General features: G+C 41.2%; 1 protein-coding gene across 2 annotated transcripts in view; it reads left to right on the top strand.

Moving 5' to 3' along the window:
* The window catches only part of RARS2 (arginyl-tRNA synthetase 2, mitochondrial), a 39678-nt gene that overhangs the window by 13422 nt on the left and 3052 nt on the right, over positions 1–23204 (top strand). For both annotated transcript variants that reach the window (XM_071548727.1, XM_071548728.1), the window contains 10 exons: positions 1474–1550; positions 4516–4671; positions 6669–6775; positions 7386–7481; positions 10491–10551; positions 13878–13954; positions 15233–15357; positions 19601–19668; positions 19768–19877; positions 20907–21002. In XM_071548727.1, the coding sequence (XP_071404828.1) occupies positions 1474–1550; positions 4516–4671; positions 6669–6775; positions 7386–7481; positions 10491–10551; positions 13878–13954; positions 15233–15357; positions 19601–19668; positions 19768–19877; positions 20907–21002 (973 nt within the window). The remainder of the gene's footprint in view (positions 1–1473; positions 1551–4515; positions 4672–6668; positions 6776–7385; positions 7482–10490; positions 10552–13877; positions 13955–15232; positions 15358–19600; positions 19669–19767; positions 19878–20906; positions 21003–23204) is intronic.

The raw sequence follows: 23204 nt of genomic DNA, 5'->3' as shown, positions 1-23204 counted from the left end.
CTATTGGCAGAGGCTTTGAAATTTAATAATTGAAAACATATTTTGCTGAAACACGGCAAAGAAGTCCTCAACATTTAGGCAGTTTTGGGGCAGTTTCCTTAAGGTAACAAAGTTCATGCAGCCACACTGTCTTCTGTCCATCTGTCTTTCTATTGCTCTGTTTCTAATTTTGAGCCCATCAGCCAACTTCAGCTAGATTTGACAAAGAAAAATGTCTTCAAGAAAACTATTTTATTTTGGAATTGTGACAATTGGCAGCTGAGTAGGGTAGAAATACAGTATAATGCCCTCTTGGAGAGAGTTAATTTTTGTGTTTAGCCTGCCAGCAGACCAGTTAGCACCTCTAAGTCAGACTCTGTCCTGACATGTGCTGTATCTTGCCATTAACTGGTGAGTGTAACCAGGTCTGGGGATAGTTTGGGGAAGACAGAAAATGTGTGGAAGGGTCTGTGTGAGTTGAATAAAGAATGGCAGTCATGCTGGGGACTGGAGTATGAAGTCACCATTGAAAACTGGAATATTTAGGTATACTAATATCTAAGAGATTATTAGGAAGTCAGGCTCTGATTGTTTGCAGAACAAGGTGTCCTCAACTAAACTCCCTTTCAATAGGACTAGACTAATTTTATTTCCTAAACCCTAACCTGTTTTTCTTCCTTAAATCTGCCATGACTTCTACAGCACTCAGTGTTTCTAAGAGGGAAGTTCTTGGACCATGCTATTTGTTTAGTTACAGAGGGTTTTTCAAAAGAGTAACTGCATACCTGTTCCTACATCAGTCCTGGTCTTTTTCAACTCAGGGGAATAAGATGACCTTAAAGTCAGTGTCAGATAATCTGAGAGACTGCTGGGTTAATATTGCTGCATTACTGAAGGAGTTAATGGGGTGTTTTTATTCAATCAAAAAGATGGGGGTTGGATTTCTTGCCCTTTCAGATGGCTTTTGGAAAGGGCTGAAGCCAAACTGGACATGTGAAAAAAACTGCATATTCTAAACATGCAGCAAAAAGTTCCCTTGAAAATATTATATGAGTGGTATGTGAAATACCACATTGTGTCCCTGCTTCTGTTGTTCTTGAGTTTATAATACTCTTAAGGGAGAAAGCAAAACAAAGAGTTTTGAGCATGTTCTGTGGCTGGACAGTTTTGACTGTGTGGCTTCTCATTTGCAGCTCACTGCTGTGTAAAAGATAACTTTCTCTGCAAGTCCAAAAACACAAATTTGAATTACGAGGGAATCAACATAGGATTTCTTCCTAGTTTCTAGCTATTATATTTTGTGGGCTTTTTCTCATACAGTGGAATAATAGGTTATGCTTTTGATCTGTTTTTGTAGCATACACTATTATATTGTTTTAAAATGTAGGGTGTCTGTTTTATTGGTTATAGTGTTAAGACTAGACTTGCTCATGTAAATAATATAACAACATACTCTGGGTTGTTGTCTAACTCTGTATTTAATTGTTATTCAAGGCTTATTGGGTGTTGGTTTCCAGTCCTTTGGCAACAAAGAAAAACTAAAATCCAGTCCTTTACAGCACCTTTTTGAGGTAAGTTCAGAGAAGACCAGCGAGACACTTCAGAGGACAGTCCATATAACTTAGCTGTTCGTTTTGTACAGGATGATGTGTCTGCAGGTCATGACAAGACTCGTGGGATTTAAAGGACTTTACCTGAAGGAGCAGTGCAAGCCTGGGCTGTGGCAGCATAACCTGCATCTGATGCTGCTGGTTACCAAAGTTGTGCAAAGTGGCACGTGTGTCTGTTTTTAGAATTTAATTTTCATTGCCCAATACACAATTCACTGCGGTTGGGGAAAAAGGATCTTGCAAGTCTTTTGTATCTAACGTGGAGCTTTAACATATATAGGTCACTTTACAGAACACTTCTCTGGCTTTGCAAAATGCTCTTCTTCCTTGAGTGTGAAAGAGCCAGAAGTATTAGAAGGTGTAGTTTCTGCTAATAGCCATTCAGGAAATGCCTTGCATCAGTAGGGAAGGCTGTTTAATTGCCTTCTCAGTTACCCACTAAGTCACAGGTGGTGCAAGTGCTATCAATTACATTTTTGTGTGTCAGGGACAAACCTGACTCAGCAATAAAGAATGAGGCAGTTTAACAAGCTTTGTCTTTCCAGGATTAATATGGTTTTGATTTTTGCATTGCTCCATTCCAATATGCCTGATACCATCCAAGTTAGTGCTTATTCCTTCCTCTTTAGCAGTTCCTCTATCACTTCTGGTTTCATATAGTGCAGTAAGTCACATTTTGGTATTTGTAAGTGATTTTGGGTGACAGCCATGATGGATGTAACATATATACAATGCACATTAGGGCGGTCCCGTGGTGTAAAGGAGAGCACTCTGGACTCTGAATCCCAAGGACCTGAGTTTGAGTCTCAGTGGGACCATCCCCTGGCAGTTCAATGCCTCCCTGCCGTCCCATCCCGTCACATCTCAGATACTCAGCAGGGTCAGCCCCGGTTAGTGCCGGGTGCTGTGACAGTCCCGAGGACTTCCCTGTCACTGTCCAAGCTCGCCTGGCCATGGCAGATGGACCTCAGGACTGAAACGGTGGGGCCAGTTCTGTGCACGCTGTGCCTCACCTAAAAAATCCACTGCACAGGCTGGAAGGGCACACCCACGTGGGGAGAGCCCTGCCCAAATCTGCATTTGTGAAGATGGGTCATACAAAATACAATACACATGAAGGAGCTATTTACTTACCTGCACAGATCCAATAACCATGTAGATGGGTGGGCAAACTTTCCTGAGTGGCTGATGTTCAAGCCCTCATCCTCTAAAAGGAAGATCTCACATGGTAATGAGGCTTTGTCAGGTGTTCACTTATTACTTAGCTGAGCTGTGCTTCACCCTGTGAGCTGGATATGGGAACTATATCTGATGCTGGTGTTCAGACTGTGTTACAGGATAACAGTTTGCATAAGTCTGTTTATTGGCAAAGGAGCAAACTCTGTTTTAATACTTGGATAGCCAACAGTTGAATGGATGTCAGTCAGATTGTTTATGAGGCAGAATAGCTCCTTCTGAGCTTGCCAGTTTCTTTGACATAGGTAAATAACGTTCCCATTTTCCCTCATCCCTGAGCCCTGCTGAATTAAATTGATAGACTCTCAACACAGAGGTGTTTTAGAGATGTAGGAATGAGCTAAAGAGAGGAAAAGAAGTAGGCATATTTTTGTAGTTGTACATCACCGTGTATTACTTTATTTATAATCTCAGTCCGTTCTTAGAACTTATATTTTTAATACTTGAATTTTGCTCTAAAGCTTTAAAATACCACCTATTGTAGTGGAGTGTAGGCTTTTTGACCTTAAAAAATTACCTTCAAATGCAGAGAACAGTATTCAGTCAAGATACAAATGCCTCTAAAACAGTAGTTGTTTGATACCAATTTAATTTCTCAATTATTCCCCGGTTTTAAGTGTTTGTTCAGATGCGTCCCTAGTTATATCAAAAGCTGAGATGTGTTTCATTTTCTGCTGTTGTAGGAAATTAATCTTTCCTATAGTTCATTTTAAAAAACCGTTTCCATAGCACTGTTTCTATATAAATAAATGTATACACAGATGTACCTTTCCAGACATCTTTGTACCTTCCATTTTGGTGGAAGTCAGATGCAAATATGCCTTTTACTTTTTTTTGCCTTCTAACATAGAAGATTGAGGGCAGACAGGTGTTAGAATGTGTGAAACTACTGATGGGGGAGGAGGAGCATTGCTCTTGGAACAGGTTGAATTTTCCTTCTACTTTAAATTTACTTTTGATAGCAGAATTAAGCAAACAATAATCTTGGAGGTCTTGTCAGCAGTTAAAAATCTCTGAAAATCTCAGGACTTACAAGAGGAAAGTGAGTTTTGCCCTGAAATAGGTGGAACCCATCTGAGCAAGGTATTGTGGGCAAACTCATTGTCTGAACCTTGCAGGAATGGAGTTTTTACAATTATTTTTTTTCTAGATTGTAATGATCTGGAGATCAAAACTGCAACAAAGATTTAAAAGTTAAACAGCATTAAGTTTGTTTTGATCTTAACTGGGTTGGGGTGTTCTTTCTGAGCTTGTAAAATTCTGAGTCTATCAAGAATTTTGCTGTTGCAGTTGCTATCTTGTTTTTAGGCAGTTCAGTTGTTATAAGTATGAACTCTGTGGTTCTCTAAAGAAAAGTTTAGATGTGCAAGATGGTTTCCCTTGCATGTATAAATTTGTTTTTCCACATTTTGCTGCTGCAGCAGTTTCAAGGTTATGAAGAGGATCATAGCAACAGCAGTAAGGAATTAGGGCATTAGTCTTCTTTCAAGATAAGCTGCACATTTTCCTATTGGACTTTGGGCTACTCATTCATTCTTTAAATGGGATATGTACTGCTTTAACACATCTTTAGAATTTTGATGTTATAAATGTCATCTTTAAATGTATTCGTATTGTTCTTGTAGAACTTTATTTTTATTGTAGAAGGAGATTATACTACTTCACCATTTTCAGTGTCATTATATTTTAGGTGTATGTGCAGATTAACAAAGCAGCAGAAGATGAAAACACAAAAAAGCTGGCAAAGGATTTCTTTAGAAAACTGGAGGAACATGATGAGCAGACATTGTCACTTTGGAAGCAATTTAGAGACTTCAGTATTGAGGAATACGTCCAGATGTATAAGGTACAAATCATCCACTGCTTTCTTTGTGTTGTTGGTAAAATGGTCTCTTTTTCTCTATTGCTTCATCAGTAGCATGAACAATGCACAGCACCTTTTCATCCAGGAGACGGCCAGGCAGTGAATTCACTTAGGAACAGAGATTGCTGTAATGTCAATTCATTGCCTTTCCCATAAACTTTGGTGTGTTGTGGGGAGGCTTTTCCTCAGTATGCCAGGTTATGCTCCATTCTGTTTGGAAAAAGCACAGTAGTTGATCTACATCCAAGCAAACTGTCACTTTAGTTGCTGACATCCTAGACACATTTTATTTAATGGTGTCCAGGTAATTGGCCTTTAGACTAAGTGACCCTGAGATTAGCTCAGTTGGTTGTAATAATGCCAAGGTCATGGGTTCAATCCCCCATATGGGCCATTGACTTAAGAGTTGGACTTGATGATCCTTATGGGTCCCTTCCAACTCAGAATAGTCTGTGATTCTGTGATTCTCCCTTCTCAGAAGTCCTGAAGCCAAGAGCGTGGTGCTAAGCAGCAAGGCAAATGAGTGTTGTATGAATATTGTTCAGTTTTGCTTTATCTTTGAAGTTAGCAACAACTCACTAAATTTAACAGTTTCCATGCAATAAATTTTATTAGGAGGCAACTCTGTTTTCCCATTCTGATTTTATGTTATAATGCAGAGCTGTGTATGTTGCATATTAAATTGGGTGTAAGAAATTATAGCAGCAGGAGTTCGCAATAGTAATCAGTGCATGAGTTCTGTACAGGCAGAGATGAGCTAATATACAGCCATCTGTTGCATAAGGTAGCTCATGAATGGAGCCAGTGTCCACTGTTTCGTGGTTGTGCCACTGACTGCAAAATGAATCTTACCGATTGGGGAACAGGAGTGAAATACACCTTCTGTCACTGAACTCACTCTCTTGTTATTGATGCTATGTAATATTGCTCAAAAACCAGCTGAGTCCATCTGAAAAACAGCTAGTGTTTTTTCTACTTGTGATGAAATTCTGGAATAGCTGCCCAATTTTGATGGGCTTAGACATTTTTTTTAACTTGCAGCTCCAGAGAATTTGTGACTCATTTTCTATCTCTTCTTTCTTCTGTTATTATTATTTACTTAAAATTTCACTTTTCCATCTCATTCCTCTTGATGTATTTGTAGAAATTGATCATTTCTTGTTTCACCCTTGATTGCAAAGTTCAGAATAGAAGTTGTCTGCCCCTTCCTCAATAATCCAGATGATCTAGCTGTGCTTTAATTTTTTCCCTGAGACATAATTAGGGGAGTCAAGCCAAGTATTTTAAGTTAAGATCTCCTAAGTGACACACTTGATAATTCTAGTGGAAAGCTGATTTGTAAGGGTAAGTGGATTTTGGGCTGTGTATGCAGCTGAATCATCATGGTCTCTCATCATTGATCCCATGATGACTGGTACAGCTAGATCTTTCTCTCCCAATTTCATCCAAACTAATAAATATTGAGCTGATAGACTGACCAGTTTTGACAGTTAAGGTCATCCTGTCTCTCCTGGGGGTACCCTCAGGCTTCATAGTAATGATGACTTCTGTATGCTCAGCAATGTTTGTGAGCAGCTTCTGCTTTTTTAAATTTCTTTCAGTATCCTTTTAAATTAGAGTTGGTTTCATGTCCAAGTACCTGCTCTGCAGCCCACGGGCTCCACCTCCAGACAGCAAGTTAGAGACCTACCTCAGAATTTTTGTACTAATTGCTCTAACCAGTTTATGCGTAATTTCTCATGAACATTATACCCAAACTGTTTTCAACTTAGGGAGATTAATTCTAGTGCAGAAGTCAACTAAATCAAAATCCAAACATCCTTTCCTCTTAACAATGAGATGACCTTTCCTGGAAAAAAATTAATCTTTGCATCGTGTCTGACCTGTGACACAGACCTATCATCTGACTGAATTTGAAGAAATTAATAGCCTCAATTTTAACAATGTTACCCTTGTTTAATATTCTTGGAACTTTTCAGCGTTTAGGAGTGCACTTTGATGAATACTCTGGAGAGTCATATTACCAAGAGAAGGCCCAGGAAGTTCTAAAGATGTTGGAAGATAAAGGACTTCTTCAGAAAACAATGTATGAACTCATTATTCACTCTATTGGTGTAGTTTACTCAACATCTCAGTAGCATTTCAAACGAGATATGATGAGTGAGGTTTGTACATAATCTAAGGGGAAGAGTTTTCTTTGGGTGGTCTTGGTGGCTGTCCTAGTAGGAGACCAAGAGGATTTCTGCACTCACTAAAAATTGAGTTTGCCTTTCTGTGGCTAGCACAGAAGCCTGGCCATGGCAAATTAATTACAATGACAGTGTTCAACTCATAATGGCCTTTTAGGCTGTTAGTTAGTTTGGTAGCTACATATGCCATTGAATGAGCAGAGTTAGATGAGATCCTTGCCTTGATGAAGGAGGTGCCTGGCTGAACTGGGATAGAAGCTGTAGGCATGGAATGCACCAGAATGTGGGCAGGCTGCTCCCTGAGCACAGGCAGGGCTGACAACAAACTTACAGGAACAGTCTTCAAAAATACTGATAGGAGACAGACCTTCAAAGAAAACGAATGGGATTGTCTCAAGTGAGGGAGTTTGTGGCAAGAGGCCTTTGTCTTGGTACTAGTCTCAATCTTATCTGAACTTACCTGTATATTAGCTTGCAGTTACATCAGTATTTTGTCTCAACTTACAGAAAAGGAACAGGAATTGTGGATCTTTCGGAAAAGAAAGACCTCTCATTGGTTTCCACCGTCATGCGTAGTGATGGGACTTCTCTTTATATAACGAGGCAAGTAAGCCCGTCTGTCTTCACTGCTGTTTATTTTGACAGTAAACTTTTGTACATGAGTACACTTGTAACTGGTAGGACAGATTTTGAAGCTTTTTATTTCTGGGATGGAACACCTTTACTATTGAGTAATTGTAACTGAAACTGTTAATGTTGGGATAAAGACAAATCAGGAAAAACAATGGCTTTTAAATACTTTTTCTCTCCTTAAGCAGTCTGTTAATAAATGTCCTCTTTGCATGAGTCATAATACTTTCTCCAGCTACTGACTTTGAAAACAAAACTGAAATCTCTTGATCTAGTAAATAATTGCCAAATAGTGAAGGTTTTAGAAAGACCTTTGCTTAAAATGTTTATTGACAATGTGATGGAGAAAAAAATGACTTATCAGCCATGTTTTCTTTTACACTGCAGACCACCAGCAGTGTAACATCAATTTTACTGCTGTTTTCCTGCCACATCATCAGTATCCTAAGATTCCTCTTGGGTATTTTAATATGGAAGCCTTAACTGTTTCTTTGTGCCAGTAATGCAAACGAATCAGATGTCTCATCCTCAGGGTAAACTATGTACAGCTTTTCAGGGCAAGGGTATTAGTGAGATGTTGCAGGCAATCCTGCACATTAAGGGACCTGCTGACTCCTGTAGCCAAACAGAGACAACGATGCCACAGCTCCATGCCCACAGGTCAAGCAGTAGTGAGGCTGAGCACCTGTTCCCAATAGGCACAGACAGACACACACACACACTCCAGCCAAAATCATTCAGTGCTCAGATGGCACATTTGGCATTTTGTTCTCCTCTGGCTGATTAGGATGAAGGTCTGTTACTGTGAAGAAATAGACATATATGTATAGATATACACACTTATGTATGTGATATATATTATTTAGTAATCTAAGTAATATGTATTGTAGGCACAGAGTATGTATGTACAATATTTATCCTTCCAGTAGCTGAGATTCAGCACTCAGTCTGCCCATTAGCTGTCCCTGGATCCCCAGGTCTCCCCACTTGCTGGCACCTGGAGATGTGAGTCCCCAAGGCCTACAGCCCCACTCTGGTTGCTGGCATAGATGCACTGGATCCTTCCAGTAACTGAGCTTAGACATGTGACCGCTGGCCCTGGATCCTTGCTCTGCTCCGTTGTCTCCTGCACAGATACAATGTGCACAGATAGGTCTCTCAATCAGCCCCATGGTCTCTCCTGCTCTTGGCCTGGATCCCCTGACACCAACAGTACAGACTGCTCTGGGTGCCTTCTCTTTGAAGGCACATACTTATCTGGATACTTGCCAGGTTACTTCACCTGCTTGCTGGCAGTTTGGCTTGATACTTGCTCAGTCACATGGGGATGTGTGTGCCCTCACTCCAGTTGCTGGCAGCAGAGACACCTTTGCCCCGTGATCCATGGTCAGACTTCAGTTGCTACCACTTAATTTCACTTATGCCCAGTTCCCTTCAGTTGCTGGCACCACAGATGCACAGCCTATATGAGGTGTAGACTCCAAATCCAGTTATTGATACTTAGACCTGCAAATACAAATGCACACAGAAGAGAGAGCCCTTCACCCAGGAAGAGTTTGAAATGGAGCTTCATGAGAAGACAGGAGAGATTGTGCTAATGAGTTTCAGGGCACAACTGAGCAAACATGCTAACCAGTAATCCTCCTACAGGCCACCTGTCCCTGTTATCATCTTCTTCCCTTTCTTTTCCCATCTTTGGTTCCACCCCTAAGCATCCCATAATAAGTCTTGAGCAATTGCAGGATGCTTTTCCCTTTCATCCTGTGTGTCCCAGATCCCTTAGGCAGTACCCTCCCTCAATCAGGTGGTCCGGAGAGTAGCTGTAGTGACTCCTGAGGAGGGTTTCAGACTGGAATACAGGGCCGATGGCTCTCCTGTGACTGCCCTGGGAGGGCCTTGAGCAACTTTTTTCTCTGTACTGCTGTGTGTGTATGTGAATGATAGAATCATAGAATTGATTGGGTTGGAAAAGACCTCTGAGATCATCAAGTCCAACCCTTGGTCCAACTCCAGTCCATTTACCAGATCATGGCACTCATTGCCACGTCCAAAAACCTCCAGGGATGGGGAATCCACCACCTCTCTGGGCAGCCCATTCCAATGCCTGATTACTCTCTCTGGAAAGAATTTTTTTCTGATACCCAACTTAAATTTCCTCTGGCAGAGCTTGAGCCCGTGCCCCCTTGTCCTATTGCTGAGTGCCTGGGAGAAGAGACCAACTCCCACCTGGCTAAAACTTCCCTTCAGGTAGTTACAGACAGTGATGAGCCTCTAAGCCTCCTCTTCTCCAGGCTAAACAACCCCAGCTCCCTCAGCCTCTCCCCGTAGGACTTGTGCTCCAGTCCCTTCACCAGCCTTGTTGCTCTTCTTTGGCCCCACTCCAGCCCCTCAATCTCTTTCCTGAACTGAGGTGCCCGGAACTGAACACAGTACTCAAGGTGTGGCCTCACCAACGCAGAGTACAGGGGAAGGATCACTTCCCTGGTCCTGCTGGCCATGCTATTTTTGATACAGGCCAGGATCCCATTGGCCTTCTTGGCCACCTGGGCACACTGTTGGCTCATGTTGAGCTTCCTGTCAATTAGTGCCCCCAGGTCCCTTTCTGCCTGGCTGCTCTCCAGCCACTCTGTCCCCAGCCTGTAGCACTGCATGAAGATGAGCTTTGTAGCGTATAACCTAATGCTAAGCACTGGGTTAGTTTTCCAGGAGAGGGTTGTTTCTCTCATGTCCCAGTAGGCAGGTAAAGACCAGACTTATTCTGCACCTAAGAACAGTTTCCTCAGTCATTTTCATAGCTGGGGGTTTTAAAAAATTGTTTCAAACATGTCATCAGCAAAATATGCATCTCTTTCTTTGTGTGAAGCATACATGGATCATTCTAATCAAGCAGTCCTCTCTGTTTCATAAAAAGTAGATTATTTTTCTGAGAGGCAAATAATGATGTATATTTGAGTGAAATTCCAAACTTCTTATCTCTTTCAGAGATCTTGCGGCTGCTATAGACCGAATGGATAAGCACAGCTGGGATACTATGATTTATGTGGTAAGTAATTCTAGATGCAGTGAACACTTCGGAGCCTGAATCTCTCCAGTAATCCAGGGGGGCCTCCTGCTCGCAATATGACTTTGACACATGGTATTTTTGGCAGTAAAATAGATGCCCTTACTGCCCAGCAGCTGTGCCTCAGTGTGGCGGTGTTTCTTGCTTCTGTTTCAGTTCATGACCCAGAGAATGGTTGAAAAATAGCTTTAAGCTAAAAGAGAATAGGTTTAGATTAGATATTAGGAAGAAATTCTTTACTGTGAGAGTGCTGACCAAAGACACTGTGGGTGCCCCATTCTTGAAAATGTTCAAGGCCGTGTTGGAAGGTGCTCTGAGCAATGTGGTGTAGTGGAAGATGTCTCTGTCCATAACAGGGAGGTTGGAACTAGATGATATTTAAGGTGCCTTCCAACCCAAGCCTTTCTATGATTCTGTGAAAATCTGCTCTGGAGTTATTCTCTATCATAAAAATTCATTGCGTTTAGTTTCAAAGGACCTCTTACTTGGTTTGACATTGTATTTTTTATGTAAATAGTGTAATTAATATTTAAATAAGACAGAAAAAGCTGTTAGTGATATAAAGGGTTGTAAAATGTTAGTTTAGAACTATAGAAATTAGTGGTCTAAAATTAATACAAGCCTACTCTAAAGTCCTGAGATCTCAACTGAAATGTACGTTTATATGGCTTTGAACAATGCCTTAGTTTCATTATGTAGAAATGGCACACAAAGTACTATTTAATCAATCTGGATGAAACAGTTGTAGTCAGGGAACGTTTTTATATTTCTTGGTTTGATTATTTTGGTTTTTAATGGTTCCAGCAGTATCAATAATTAATACCTGGATTATCTCCTCACTTGTCTGAAACTCTCTTTTAGTCTAATATTACCAAGGAGATACCACATTATGCTTTTAAGTCTTCTTTTTCCCAACTTTACAAAAATAATTTTGAAAAGCATGTTCTCTTATACGAGGCAATTAATAACATGGGAAAAATCTGTGTATTGCTGTGATGTGTTTGGTAATGCCCATGTACCTTCTCTGGTACAGCTTTTTCAAACATCAGTATAATGTGGCCAATAAGATTCAGGGAAGGGGGAGAGATCAGTAAGCACAACATTAAATACACAGGTAGTTGAAAGTGCGAATTTTCATTGTCACGTTCCTCCTTCTATTTCAGTCTTCAGGAAATTTTGCGTAGCTTGCCATTCCTACATTTTATCACAGAACAAGGATTTCTTGTTTTTACTGGTTTTGCAAATTCTTTGGTTTTGGTGGGAGTTTTTCTGCCTCTGCTGGCTGGAATATTGTGAGTTCATTAGCACTGAAGAGCAGTGTGGCTGTGAAAATGCAATACTTTAGGACGTAGGGATGTTTCCTGTCTAGTTCATTTGGATAGGTAATTATTTGTATTTGTTATACCATAAGGCAGTGGGGAACAAAGAAGGAACAATTAGAAAGAAAGAATAGTTGGGTCTCTACTTTGCACAAATGAGGATGTCAGTTCAAAGTTCAGCTCATGAAGTGTAAGCAATAGTCTTGAACTGACTGCCTGCTCACAGTTGAGCTCCAGTAACTGTTTGCTCCTTGCCTGGCCCTCGTTGGTCTGCTTGGAGTCCAAACAGATGTGCAGCAAAACTCGACTGTGATGTCATTGATGTGTCGATCGAGTGTCTAACTCAAGTGGGTTTTTTATCACTTCTGGCTTTTTGAGGACTGAAGAAGTGGGTTAAAGCATGAGAGGATGATAATACAGATTTGTTAGGAGACTTTATGGGACGGACAGCCTGATGGAACTGCCGGCCTTGCTGAGTTTTGCTGCCATTTTGTGGCAGTCCTGTGTAGTGGGTTAAGACTTAACTCAGTGTTGCCAGAGGCAGGAGGACTTCATGGGTTTAAATGAGAACACTGATGATTTTAGTATTTAATTAATAAATACAAATGTGTGTCAGAATCCTAATCTAGTTACAAGGAAATTATTTGGAGATGCTTGAGCCTTATTTTAATGAGATCATCTCATTTTCATCAGATCAACTTGTTAAGAGAACATTAAATTGGTTTACTAGTTGTAATGCTTTAAATCAGTGCATTCACCAATTTAGATTTTTAAAAATCTACTTATTTCATAAAGAGCCAGTGATATTAGCAAAACATTAAAAACATTTTAAAATGTGTGACATGTTATTAAAGAGGTACTAAGATTCCATTGAATGTTGCGCTCAAAACAGGGGATGAAACTGCTTTTATATATGAAGAATTAAATATAATCCATGCTGCCAGACTTCAAACATCTCCCTGAAAGCTAACTGCTTAGTGAGAGAGATCTGGCTTTGTTACAGGTACAGAGATATATGTAAGATGCATGGAAAACACCCTGGAAGGCCTGGTTTGAAATGAACTCTATCCATTTGTCAGCCTTGCTTGTGAGTCAACACAGAGAGGTGATAGTTGTGGAGCAGGTCATGAGGAACCCTGAAAGAGGAGGCAGGTACTTGATACAGTGGTAGAATTGAGAAAAACACAGGTTAGGGACTTCACTCACTGCTCACTCCTTATGCTGCAGCACCGAACCAGGAAATAGTGATTATTTGGTTATCTCTCTGCAGTATTTTTTAAGGAGGGATAAAAAGGAGTCTGCTTGTTGTAGTCAAAACAATTAGGTAGGAAAGTGAACTTTGTAGCAACAGCTGGAGCTAGAAACACTTAAGAAAATCTTTGTTACACATAAACTGCCATCAGAAACTACTTCAGTTCATAGAGGAAAGTAACTGGAAGAGAGCACAAAATGCATAATTGTTATGAAATTGTGATAATTTGTACTTTTTTTTTAAAATTATATAGCTGCCTGACAATGTAAAACTACAAATCACACTGGAGACAATAGAAACTAATGGGTTCTGGAGACAGACAGGTTAAAGAGGTGTTTTGTTTGTTTATAAGTCAGAGGAGCCCTAGAGTTTTGTGGTGTAAAACGTGGGTATATAACAAGAGCAGCAAGGTTCTGAAGTGAAAATGGAGATGGTTTTTTGGATGAGCAGCTCACAGAATATGGGAAACTAAAGAACATCAAGGTTTCCTTCCTCTTCATGTCTTTTTGCTTCATGACCTGAATAATTTCTGAAAAGGTAGATTACTGTTTCTTACATGATGCAAAACATAGATCTCAGCTGTCACAATTTTCAAGTCATGTTTGTCTTCATAGGCCTTAATTCTGCCTACAGTGACTTACTGGCACAGTATCTGTGGTGGTGTGTGTTTGTGTGCTAAAAGCTAACCCCTGTGAGACTTGGAGTGTTTTCTGATATGCATCAATTCTATTCCTTAGACAGATAAAAGTCAAAGTAATCATTTTCAACATTTATTCCAAATACTGAAGCTCATGGGTTATGACTGGGCAGAAAGGTATGTATTTATGAATCTTAATTATATACCTTATTTGGTTGTTGCATGTTTTTTTTAAGAATGGATATGTACATTGGAATTTCAGTAGAGTGCTCTTTTGAGGAGCATCTCCTGATTGTGCCCACCTACCATCATACTATACCACACATTTTGGATGAAGCTGAGCTGCAAGATGTGATGCTGGTGTGCAATTAATGAACTCCAGAGTGCAAGCAGACATTTGGCCTGTGGGACCCAACTAATACTAATCCAATAAGGATGGGAAAAAATAACAAAACAAACCCTTAGAATTGTGCGCAATATGGGCCTTATGTCCTCAATACCAGCCTTTTCGTTCCATTTGTTCACTCCGGCTGCTCCGAATGATTTGCGAGTGGAGTCATTGCCATGTGTTCAGGGTGTTACAAACAGTCCTGTCTCTAATTTTAACAAGTTTTTCATAACTGCTTGGTATGAAAAAGGGAATCAATCTTTAAGAGACTTTGTAGCTTAGCTTCTGGGATACTGTGTGATCACATGTTAAATTATTACTTCTTGAAGTATTTTAGCAGTGATCTGAATCTGAGTTTGAACCATGCTTCAGGCTGGAAGTATCTGTAGCAGGGAAGTGTATCCCTGCTGTTATTCATTGTAATTACCAGTCGTTTTAGCTGGGCAAAGGTCAGTAACAGATCTGCAAACTAAATCACCTTCCTCTCTGCCGGACTACCTGTCTTTTGTGTTTTAAATGTAGGGTTTTAGCCTTCAGGAAAACTGCCTCCTTTCACAGGGCTTAAAGTTGTTTTAGATTCTGGATCGAGAATGATGCTTGGGATTATTATGAGCAGAAGCAACGAATAATGTTGTTAATAGCAATGATTAATTATACTTTTAGTTTAATGTGGCTACAGTAGAATTATTATGACTCCCTTTCTAATTACATTAACAGATCTGTGTTGGCACAGTAATTTGATTTGTCTATGTCCTGCCTATTCTTAATTTATTTCAAATTATTGCACTGAGGCCTCTGTACTGAAACTAGTAGCAAGAGAGGTTCCTGAGAGCACACAAAGGAGCAGGTTATTATAATCCTGGTCATAATTTTCCCATTGTATAAAAAATATGCAGGTTTGGTTGCTGAAATGGGTTACTGATTATATCACCAAGCTTCCTACGTTGGAGTGTTATTTATTCAGCTGTTATTGCTGTTTCCTGGTAGAGAATCCAGCTCTGAACAAACACTGCAAACATTTCTCTTGATTGAAATGTAATTTTAGGTCCTGCTGCTTTTCAACACAGGTGCCAGCATGTGTCTTTTGGTCTAGTTCAAGGGATGAAGACTCGGAGAGGAGAAGTGATTTTCCTGGAAGATGTTTTAAATGAAGTTCGCTTAAGGATGTTACAAAACATGACTTCTGCAAAAAGTTAGCTATTTCAGGTCTTACTGGTTTCTTTTGATGTTCTGTGTTAATCAAATATGTGTCGTCTTTTCCACCCCTCACTTTTCCCTGCATCAAACTAATCACCATGAAATGTCCTGATCTGTGCACTTCTTGCCTCTCATATTATAACAATGTTAAAGTAATTCTTTGCAACTCTGTGAACTTCCCTAAATTACAGATTTGCAAATTCTAACATTCAGGGAAATTATTGCATCGTACTTTTGCAGTGGGAAGGAAGTGCCTACCTTTGGAGACAACAGTTGCTTTTTTCTGGAGGGACAAACTAGTCAGTAGTGGGATTGGGACTGGAGTTCAGGGAACAGTCAGGATTTGTGGCTCTGACAATTTTCTCTGGCAAGAATAATGGTAGTTTGTCTGCCACTACTGCCTTGTCATCCTCCCAGCCTCATGGCTGTTCCCAGAGTGCCCAGGAGGTCATTGCTCTGCAGCAGAGTGTGCTGAAGGGGATATTTGCCTGCACCTCACTCAGCTGTGGCTCTGTGATCGTCTCCTCATGAAGCAGTAAAGATTTAAGCAGTTCCCAGTGAAATGCTGCCCCCTCTTGTGCTCTCTGGAGTTCAGTGCTAGATTGAGTCAACCATCTGATCAGGTTAAGGAGTGTGCATCTTCCTTGCTCTGGCTCATCAGCTTTGTTAATCCAGGTAATTTTGTAGAGTGGACACAGAGAAGGGGGTCAGGCAGAATGATGCACGGGTGGCCCTCAATTCAAACCAGTTTTACTGCAGAGAGGATTGGAGCTTAGGCTTCTGTTTAAAGATTAGTGCTGTAGCTGAGTGCAAAGGAAACGTTTTTATGCTGGAGTGAAGTGGCATGGCAGAGGTAACAGACCCATGTTCCCTTGCACAAGCAGGAGGCAGAGGAACACCTGCAAGTAGTAACGTGTTCAGATAACACTGCAGCATTACCCAGAGCTCATCCACTGGATCTTAAATCGTACCCATGCTTGTAGAGGTTTTCCCCTTACGTTTGAATTCCTACCTCACTTCCCCTTTCCTAAATTAGAAATCATAAATTCCTGACTCATAGCAATGTCTTTGATGTTTGAAAAGTGTTTGGATACACAGTGAAAGATACTGCGAGCTCCTGTGTGGCATCCAAATGCCTCACTGTAATAGAAAAGATTTTGTGAGCTGGGCATCTGACTGCCAGTGCTAGCTTTAAAAATCATGTCTGTGTGGAGCTGGAGCTGGTTAGTTAAGAAACTTTGTATAAACTCTTTTCTTGCTATTAGCTGTACATTAAGCTGTACATTATAAGATACTATTTAAGTTTCCATTATTGGCAACCTTTTTCTTTCTACTCTTCTCAATGAATTCTGCTGTCCACATAAATCCTCTGTATAATGCCTGTTTTCTTCACCACTTTAGTTTGTATTTGATAGTTTTGTGTCTCTTCAGGCATCTAAACAAAAGCCTGAATTCTGAGACAGTTGCTCTGTTTTGAAACAAATCTGTTATGAATTGTAATCATGTTATAAAAACATGTATGTCTTTGTGAATGTACAGCCAGTCTGAGGCTTCACAAGGCCATGAACTATGCCCATGTTTTTCAAGTTTAACCCTTTCAGAATTTTGTAAATAGCAAAGGCATGAACAGCATGAACTACTCAAAGTTGCCTCAATTGGCTTTGCTAATATGACACAAAGAAATAGCCAAGTAAAAGACAGAAATCTAAGTGCACTTAAACTGCTCTGCAAAACTGCTTCAGCTTAAGTGATGCCTTAAGAGAACAGCTGAATTCTCCATCTTCTGCTGTTAGTGGGAAGTCAGCTGGGGCAGGAAATGATAAGCTGAATGCTGAAAGTTTAATAGGTTACATATACCTCAATAAAAAACAATGCACTTGACCTTTGCTAAAGTGAAACATATTTGCCTTGTAAAAGACTATGATAAGAATCCTTCTCTCTCTCCAGGAGAGACAAACGGGAAGAGGAGACCCTGGCAGAGCACACTGTGGTCTGACTTTAGAAATAGAAAGCTCTTATGTATGTCAAAAGCATCACTTTTTCACTAGGCAAGGTTGTGGGTCCTTGATTTACCACAAGTTCCAGCATTTAAAATGCTGCTTCGTAGGCAAGTTTACTGCACTTCTGATAAATTGAAGCAACAGCTTGGCTCTGTGAACTTCTCTGTGAGACAGGAAATTAGACAGGTCCTTTGGTGAATTTCTGTACACAAAGGTACTGCTGCTCATTCTGTGCAATAATGTCACTTGAGTTGTGAAAAACCTGGAAATTGCTTTGCAGACATGCCTATGCAGCTGTTGTGAGGACATTCTCTCTTAGGCTCTTTGAGATTAGTTCAATTTTACAATGATAGACTTATGTTCAGTCTGTTTAGACAGAAGAACTTTGGAAAGGCTTTTGTCATGTCCACTCAGGGAGGAGGGCACATCGTGCCTAACTAATCTAGTGGCCTTCTATGCTGGAGTGACTGTATAGGTGAACAAGGGAGGAGCTATGGATGTCATCTGCCTGGACTTCTGCCAGGCCTTTGATATGGTCCCCCACAAAACCCTTACCTTCAATTGCAGAGATAAGGATTTAATAGATGGACTGTTAGATGGATAAGGAATTTTCTAGATAGCCATGTCAAAAGAGTTATATGTCAGTGTCTCAAATGTTTAAGGTAGAAACCAGCAACAAGTGGTGTCCCTTGAGAGTCTGCACTGGGACCAATACTGTTTAATATCTTCATTAGCGACATAGGGGGATTGAGTGCATCCTCAGCAAGGCTGAAGAATCATGGTATGGATAAGGTTGGAAGGGTCCACAGTGGGTCACCTGCTTCAACCTCCCTGCTCAGGCAGGGTCATCTCCAGAACACATTGCTTAGGATTGCATCCAGATGGCTCTTGAATATCTACAATGAGGGAGACTCCATGACCTCTCATGGCACCAGGTTGAGTTGATTTGCTTGAGCGATGGGATGACATCCAGAGGGACCAGGTCAAGCTGGAGGAGTGGGCCTGTGTGAACCTCATGAAATTCAACAAGGCCAAGTGCAAGGTCCTGCACCTGGGTCAGAGCAGTCCTAAGCAGTAGTACAGACTGGGGAGGAATGGATTGAGAGCAGCCCTTCAGAGCAGGACTTGGTACGCGGAGATTAAAAACTGGACATGGTCTAGCAATGTGCATTTGCACATTGAAAGCCAGTTTTGTCCTGGGCTGCATCAAAAGAGAGGTGGGCCAGCAAGTCGAGGGAGGTGATTCTGCCCCTCTGCTCATGTCAACCCCACCTGGAGTGCTACATCCAGCTCTGGGGCCCCAACATAAGTGGGTCCAGAGGGCTACAAAAATTGCTCAGAAGGCTAGAACGCCTCTCCTACGACAACAGGCTGAGAAAGCTGGGGTGGTTCAACCTGTAGAAGAGAAGGCTCTGGGGAGATGTTAAGACTGAGAAAGATAGATTTTTTTTTTACCAGGGCCTGTAGTGATAGGACAAGGGACAAAGGTTTTAAACTGAAAGAGAGAGCTTAGATTAGAAGGAAGAAATTCTTAACTATGAGAGCGGTGAGGCAGAAGAACAGGTTTCCTTGGAGCAGTTGTGGTTGCCCCATCCCTGATGTAGTCTAGGCCAAGGTGAATGAGGCTTGGAGCAACCTGTTCTAGGGGAAGGTGCCTACAGCAGATGGGTTGGACTGGGATGATCTTAAAAGGTCCCTTCCAAGCCCAGCCATTCTGTGATTCTCTCAGTTCAGATTCTCTGAGTACAGTCAGTTCAGGTACCTGCTCCAGTGGATGGCATGACTACTGTCTGAATGTACATCCAAATGCTCCATTAGCTGTTGGAACAACTTTTTTTGTTTATTTATGTAGCTGTATCACTTACAGTTTTTTACCAGTTTTCCAGCAAAATCTGAATTGCCCTGTCATTCTCTTCCTAATCTTAGAGACTGGCTGTCAGAATTGTGAAGAGGAGTTAAGGGTTAGTCTTCGTTTCCTGTCATTATGAACCCTTCTGACCTCAATATCTGTGTTATACATACTAGAGAAAGTGGGGAAAAGCCCATTGGAAACAGCTGTGTCCCAGTTTTTAAGAAAGATTTATATTCTGGACTTGCTGCATGCATCCTGACAATTTCCATATTGCTAGTTTACAGTTATGTGAGATCTGTTGTTTTACTGGCATCTCCAAGTCTGAGCAAGAGAGTCATCATGGCACTGCAGAATTAACTGTTGTTTCTTTCTCTGCTCCTCTTCAGCAACCAAAGAGATACAAGACCCTGAGGAGACAGCAGAGAAGGTTGGTCTTGCAGCACTAATAATTCAGGTGAGTCTGAGATGCCTCACAAGGTGTCTGTGTCTTCTGTGAAAAGTTAAAAATTGAGATGAAGAACCATATCTAGGTGACAATAATTTATTGTTCCAGGATTTCCGGGGCCTTCTGTCATCTGATTATCAGTTTAGCTGGGATCGAGCTCTTCAAAGTCGTGGAGATACAGGTGTGTTCCTGCAGTACACCCATGCCAGACTCCATAGGTAAGTGAGCATTTGTGCACAAAAGCACAGTTTGACGTGAATTTTAGCCTTATTAACTTACTGCTTTGTTAAGTAGTAGTGTTAACTCCTTCCGTAAGTATGACACGTGTTCACTTTCTCAGCAGAGGTGTGAGTTTACAATAGGAATCATTGAGACATCCCAGAGGAGCAAGCCAATTAAAATTAATTTCCTACCTCATTTCCACAGAACTGAGCTAACTGTCCATGTACTTTCTCAGTTCTAGGAACAGTCTTTCTGCAGTTGGTGTCAGTGATGAGGAATGATAACTCTAGGATTAAGGCATCTGACGTAAAAAACAAAATGCCCATACTTGTAAAATAAGCTACATCATAGAACTTTTGGCTTCCACAGTGGCTAGCGGGGTTTTCTGCACATTTTATTTCCCACTGTTGGTAACCAAGGTTAAAAGCAAATTCCTTCCTGTTGACTCAGGACAAACACCTAACGTGTTTAATTATTTTTTTAAAAAGAGTATCATAACAGGCCAGTCTGAACAGTTTTATCAATTACAGTGAACTGTCAGAGCATTTTTAATGCAGACATCAGTATGTATATTCATGTAAAATCCCTTCCTGGATCAGGCCAAAGGTCAGTACCACCTTGGTGTCCTGTCTGAGGCAATGGTAGCAGGAGGGTGGTGCTCAGGGAGACTTTGCAAGTCTGATCCCTTTCTGTTGTCTGTTCCCCTTGTACTCCAATATCATCTACATATTGGTGGTTCCAGGGTACCATTAATGGGGTATTGACTACCTCTCTAGTCTTTTAGCATCAGCTTCTGAACCTGTTGTCCATGCATATCTAATCCTGTTGATACTGAATGGCTGGCACAATTTTTATATTTTTTTATCTTATGTTGGAGTCAGCTGGTCTGTCTCGGCGTTCCATTCAGCTTGAGCAGAAGGAGCCCACCCTTTTTTTTCTTAAAAACACAAATCACTGTTTTTCTTGTTCAGCTTTGCTATTAGGAGGGTTTCATCCAACATTTGTTTTCCATTCTTCCATTTTAGTTTGAAACAAAGGCATGGGAGTGCACAGCTAACTGATGTTAATGTGGCATGCTTGCAAGAGCCAGATGCCATCTCTGTTCTTCAGCATCTTCTCAGGTTTGTCTAGTTTTCTTTCCAAATAGCAATTCCCTTAAAATAAACTTCTGGATATGCCACCAGCCCGTTGGGAAGGCACAGATTTACATGGTCAGTCATTGCCTGAAGTAGCCACAATGGTTATAAACAGTAGCCCTCACTTGGAAATTTTTGTGGCTTTAGAAGCCATGACAGAGAAAGTACTATTGGGGACATACTCTGTGTACATGAGCCTCTTAACTTGTCTTCACAAAAGTATGATAAGCTCTATATAAATATTAACTGCAGATTGGCTTAGTCCCTTATGTTCTGCTTTTGTCATGTGGGGAAAAAGGAGAGGAAGTGCTCCTGGGTGAGGTGAAACAGAGTATGTGCATGCACATCCAGTAGCTACTGAAAGTGCACAACTAATACCTGTTAATAGCAGTAATGTTCTTCATTAATTCAGTCTTAAAGTTGAGCAGTTTCTGTTTTCATTATTTCATAGATGTGCAGTTAAAATAAGGGGACAACAGAATTGTCCATGTTGCACAGCCTGTGACAGAGTCAGAAGTAACTGAACACTTTCAGAATTCCTACTTAGAGGTCCTATATACTGCACTGCACACAGTGCAGTGCCAGACAGTTAATTCTTTTAACCATACTAAGACCTTCTTTGGGGGCATCTTTTTAAAATTTGGACTTCCCAAAGTCATGCCAGTGTCCCAGGTGGCTCCTTTCAGCCTGCAACTGTAGCCTGCAGAGTCCTGCCATTGACTGTAATTGCCCCAGGAGGTCGGCCTGGAGTTCATTGTATGATGCACATTTTCTTGAGCAACAGCAGGACCAGCCAGCACTCTAAATAAGACTAGTAGTGTCTTATTTATCCAATGCCATTGTATTTAATGGAAAATACATGGGTTATTTCTTGGGTTTGATCAGATTAGTGTATAGCTGCCTGTCTTATGTGTGAAAACTGACAGGGTTATGTGCAGGGATCACGGCATCGCAGACTGGTGTCCGTTTTCAGAGAAAGGTTGTTGATCCACCACAGGGCTCTTGATTTTATTGAGAATCAGGTCTACCTATTGCAAAGGTCTTTGAGTTTGGCCCCAGTGCTATATGGTATCTCTGTGAAGCACCTCCTGAGGCCTTTACTTGCAGAAGGTAGTATTTAGGTTATCCATTAGACTGGGCACTCCACATTTTCAGGAGTAACAATGTTCAGTTCTCCTTGTGAGTTGCCATGACTCAATTCTTTTGAAAAGTTTTCATGATAATCCCTTCTGAGTTGTCAGAAACTCACTTCCATGGCTCTGCTTCTGTTGTTTGAAAAGCTTCCAAACATTTGCCTAAAATAGCTGCCCAATTCTGAATACCATTAACTTTGCAGACTAATGAATAGTAGACAGAAGGTGCCAGGTGAAAGGAGGGAACCTTCCAGTAGACCAAGGCTCTGAGTAATCTGGTCTAGTGGAAGGTTCCCTGTCCATGGCTGCGGGGTTGGAATTACATGATCTTTAAGGTCCTTTCCAACCCAAGCTATTCTATGATCTTTGTATAATCCTGCAAAAGTGGACTTAGTTAACTTATAAAATAACCTTAACAAGTTGTTGTAGGCCAATACTGAAATGGCAGCTTCCTGAAGCAAAAAATCTGGTATCAAAAGAGGGCCACTTCATTTGATACCAACTTTGTTGCTTCATGAAGCTTTTAATGTCTGTTTGATGGTGCTTGTTGATAGTAATTTCTCTGTACCTATGTCACTGTGTCTGAGAGCCCAGCACCTGCTGTGTCTGTGCTGGCCCTGAGGCAATGCAGAGGTTCCCCTGGCTCTGTCTCTCTCATGTCAGTGATGTGAGGTCAGTGACCTCCCCCCCAGTGACCACCTGGGGTGTGCTGGCTGAGATCAGCTGCTGAGTGCACATCTAAGAGGTGTTTTTGTGCCTTACCCACCCATGAGATGGGGAGCACTCCCTCCCTGGTGCTGTAGATCTTGTGTGACTGCTGAGCCCTCAGTATCAGAGTGCACTCCCCAGTTCTGCAGCGTGTCTTTAAAGGAGGAAGATTCCACGGCAGTACAGCTTGGACATGCTGACAGGGATGGGCCTGGGAGCTGAGCAAAGACTAGGAAGTCCACTCCCCAGTTCGAATCTGAAATCTCTTCAGCCCCAGAGGTGTTGGTACCTTCTTGCAGGCTGTGCAAAAGCAAAGCAGAACACATAAAATCAAAACACAGATCTC

The sequence above is a fragment of the Pithys albifrons genome, chromosome 2, assembly GCF_047495875.1.
Source record: "Pithys albifrons albifrons isolate INPA30051 chromosome 2, PitAlb_v1, whole genome shotgun sequence".
Taxonomy (NCBI): domain Eukaryota; kingdom Metazoa; phylum Chordata; class Aves; order Passeriformes; family Thamnophilidae; genus Pithys; species Pithys albifrons.
Note: the sequence above shows the minus strand (reverse complement) of the source record. Positions and strands in the feature narration are given on the sequence as shown.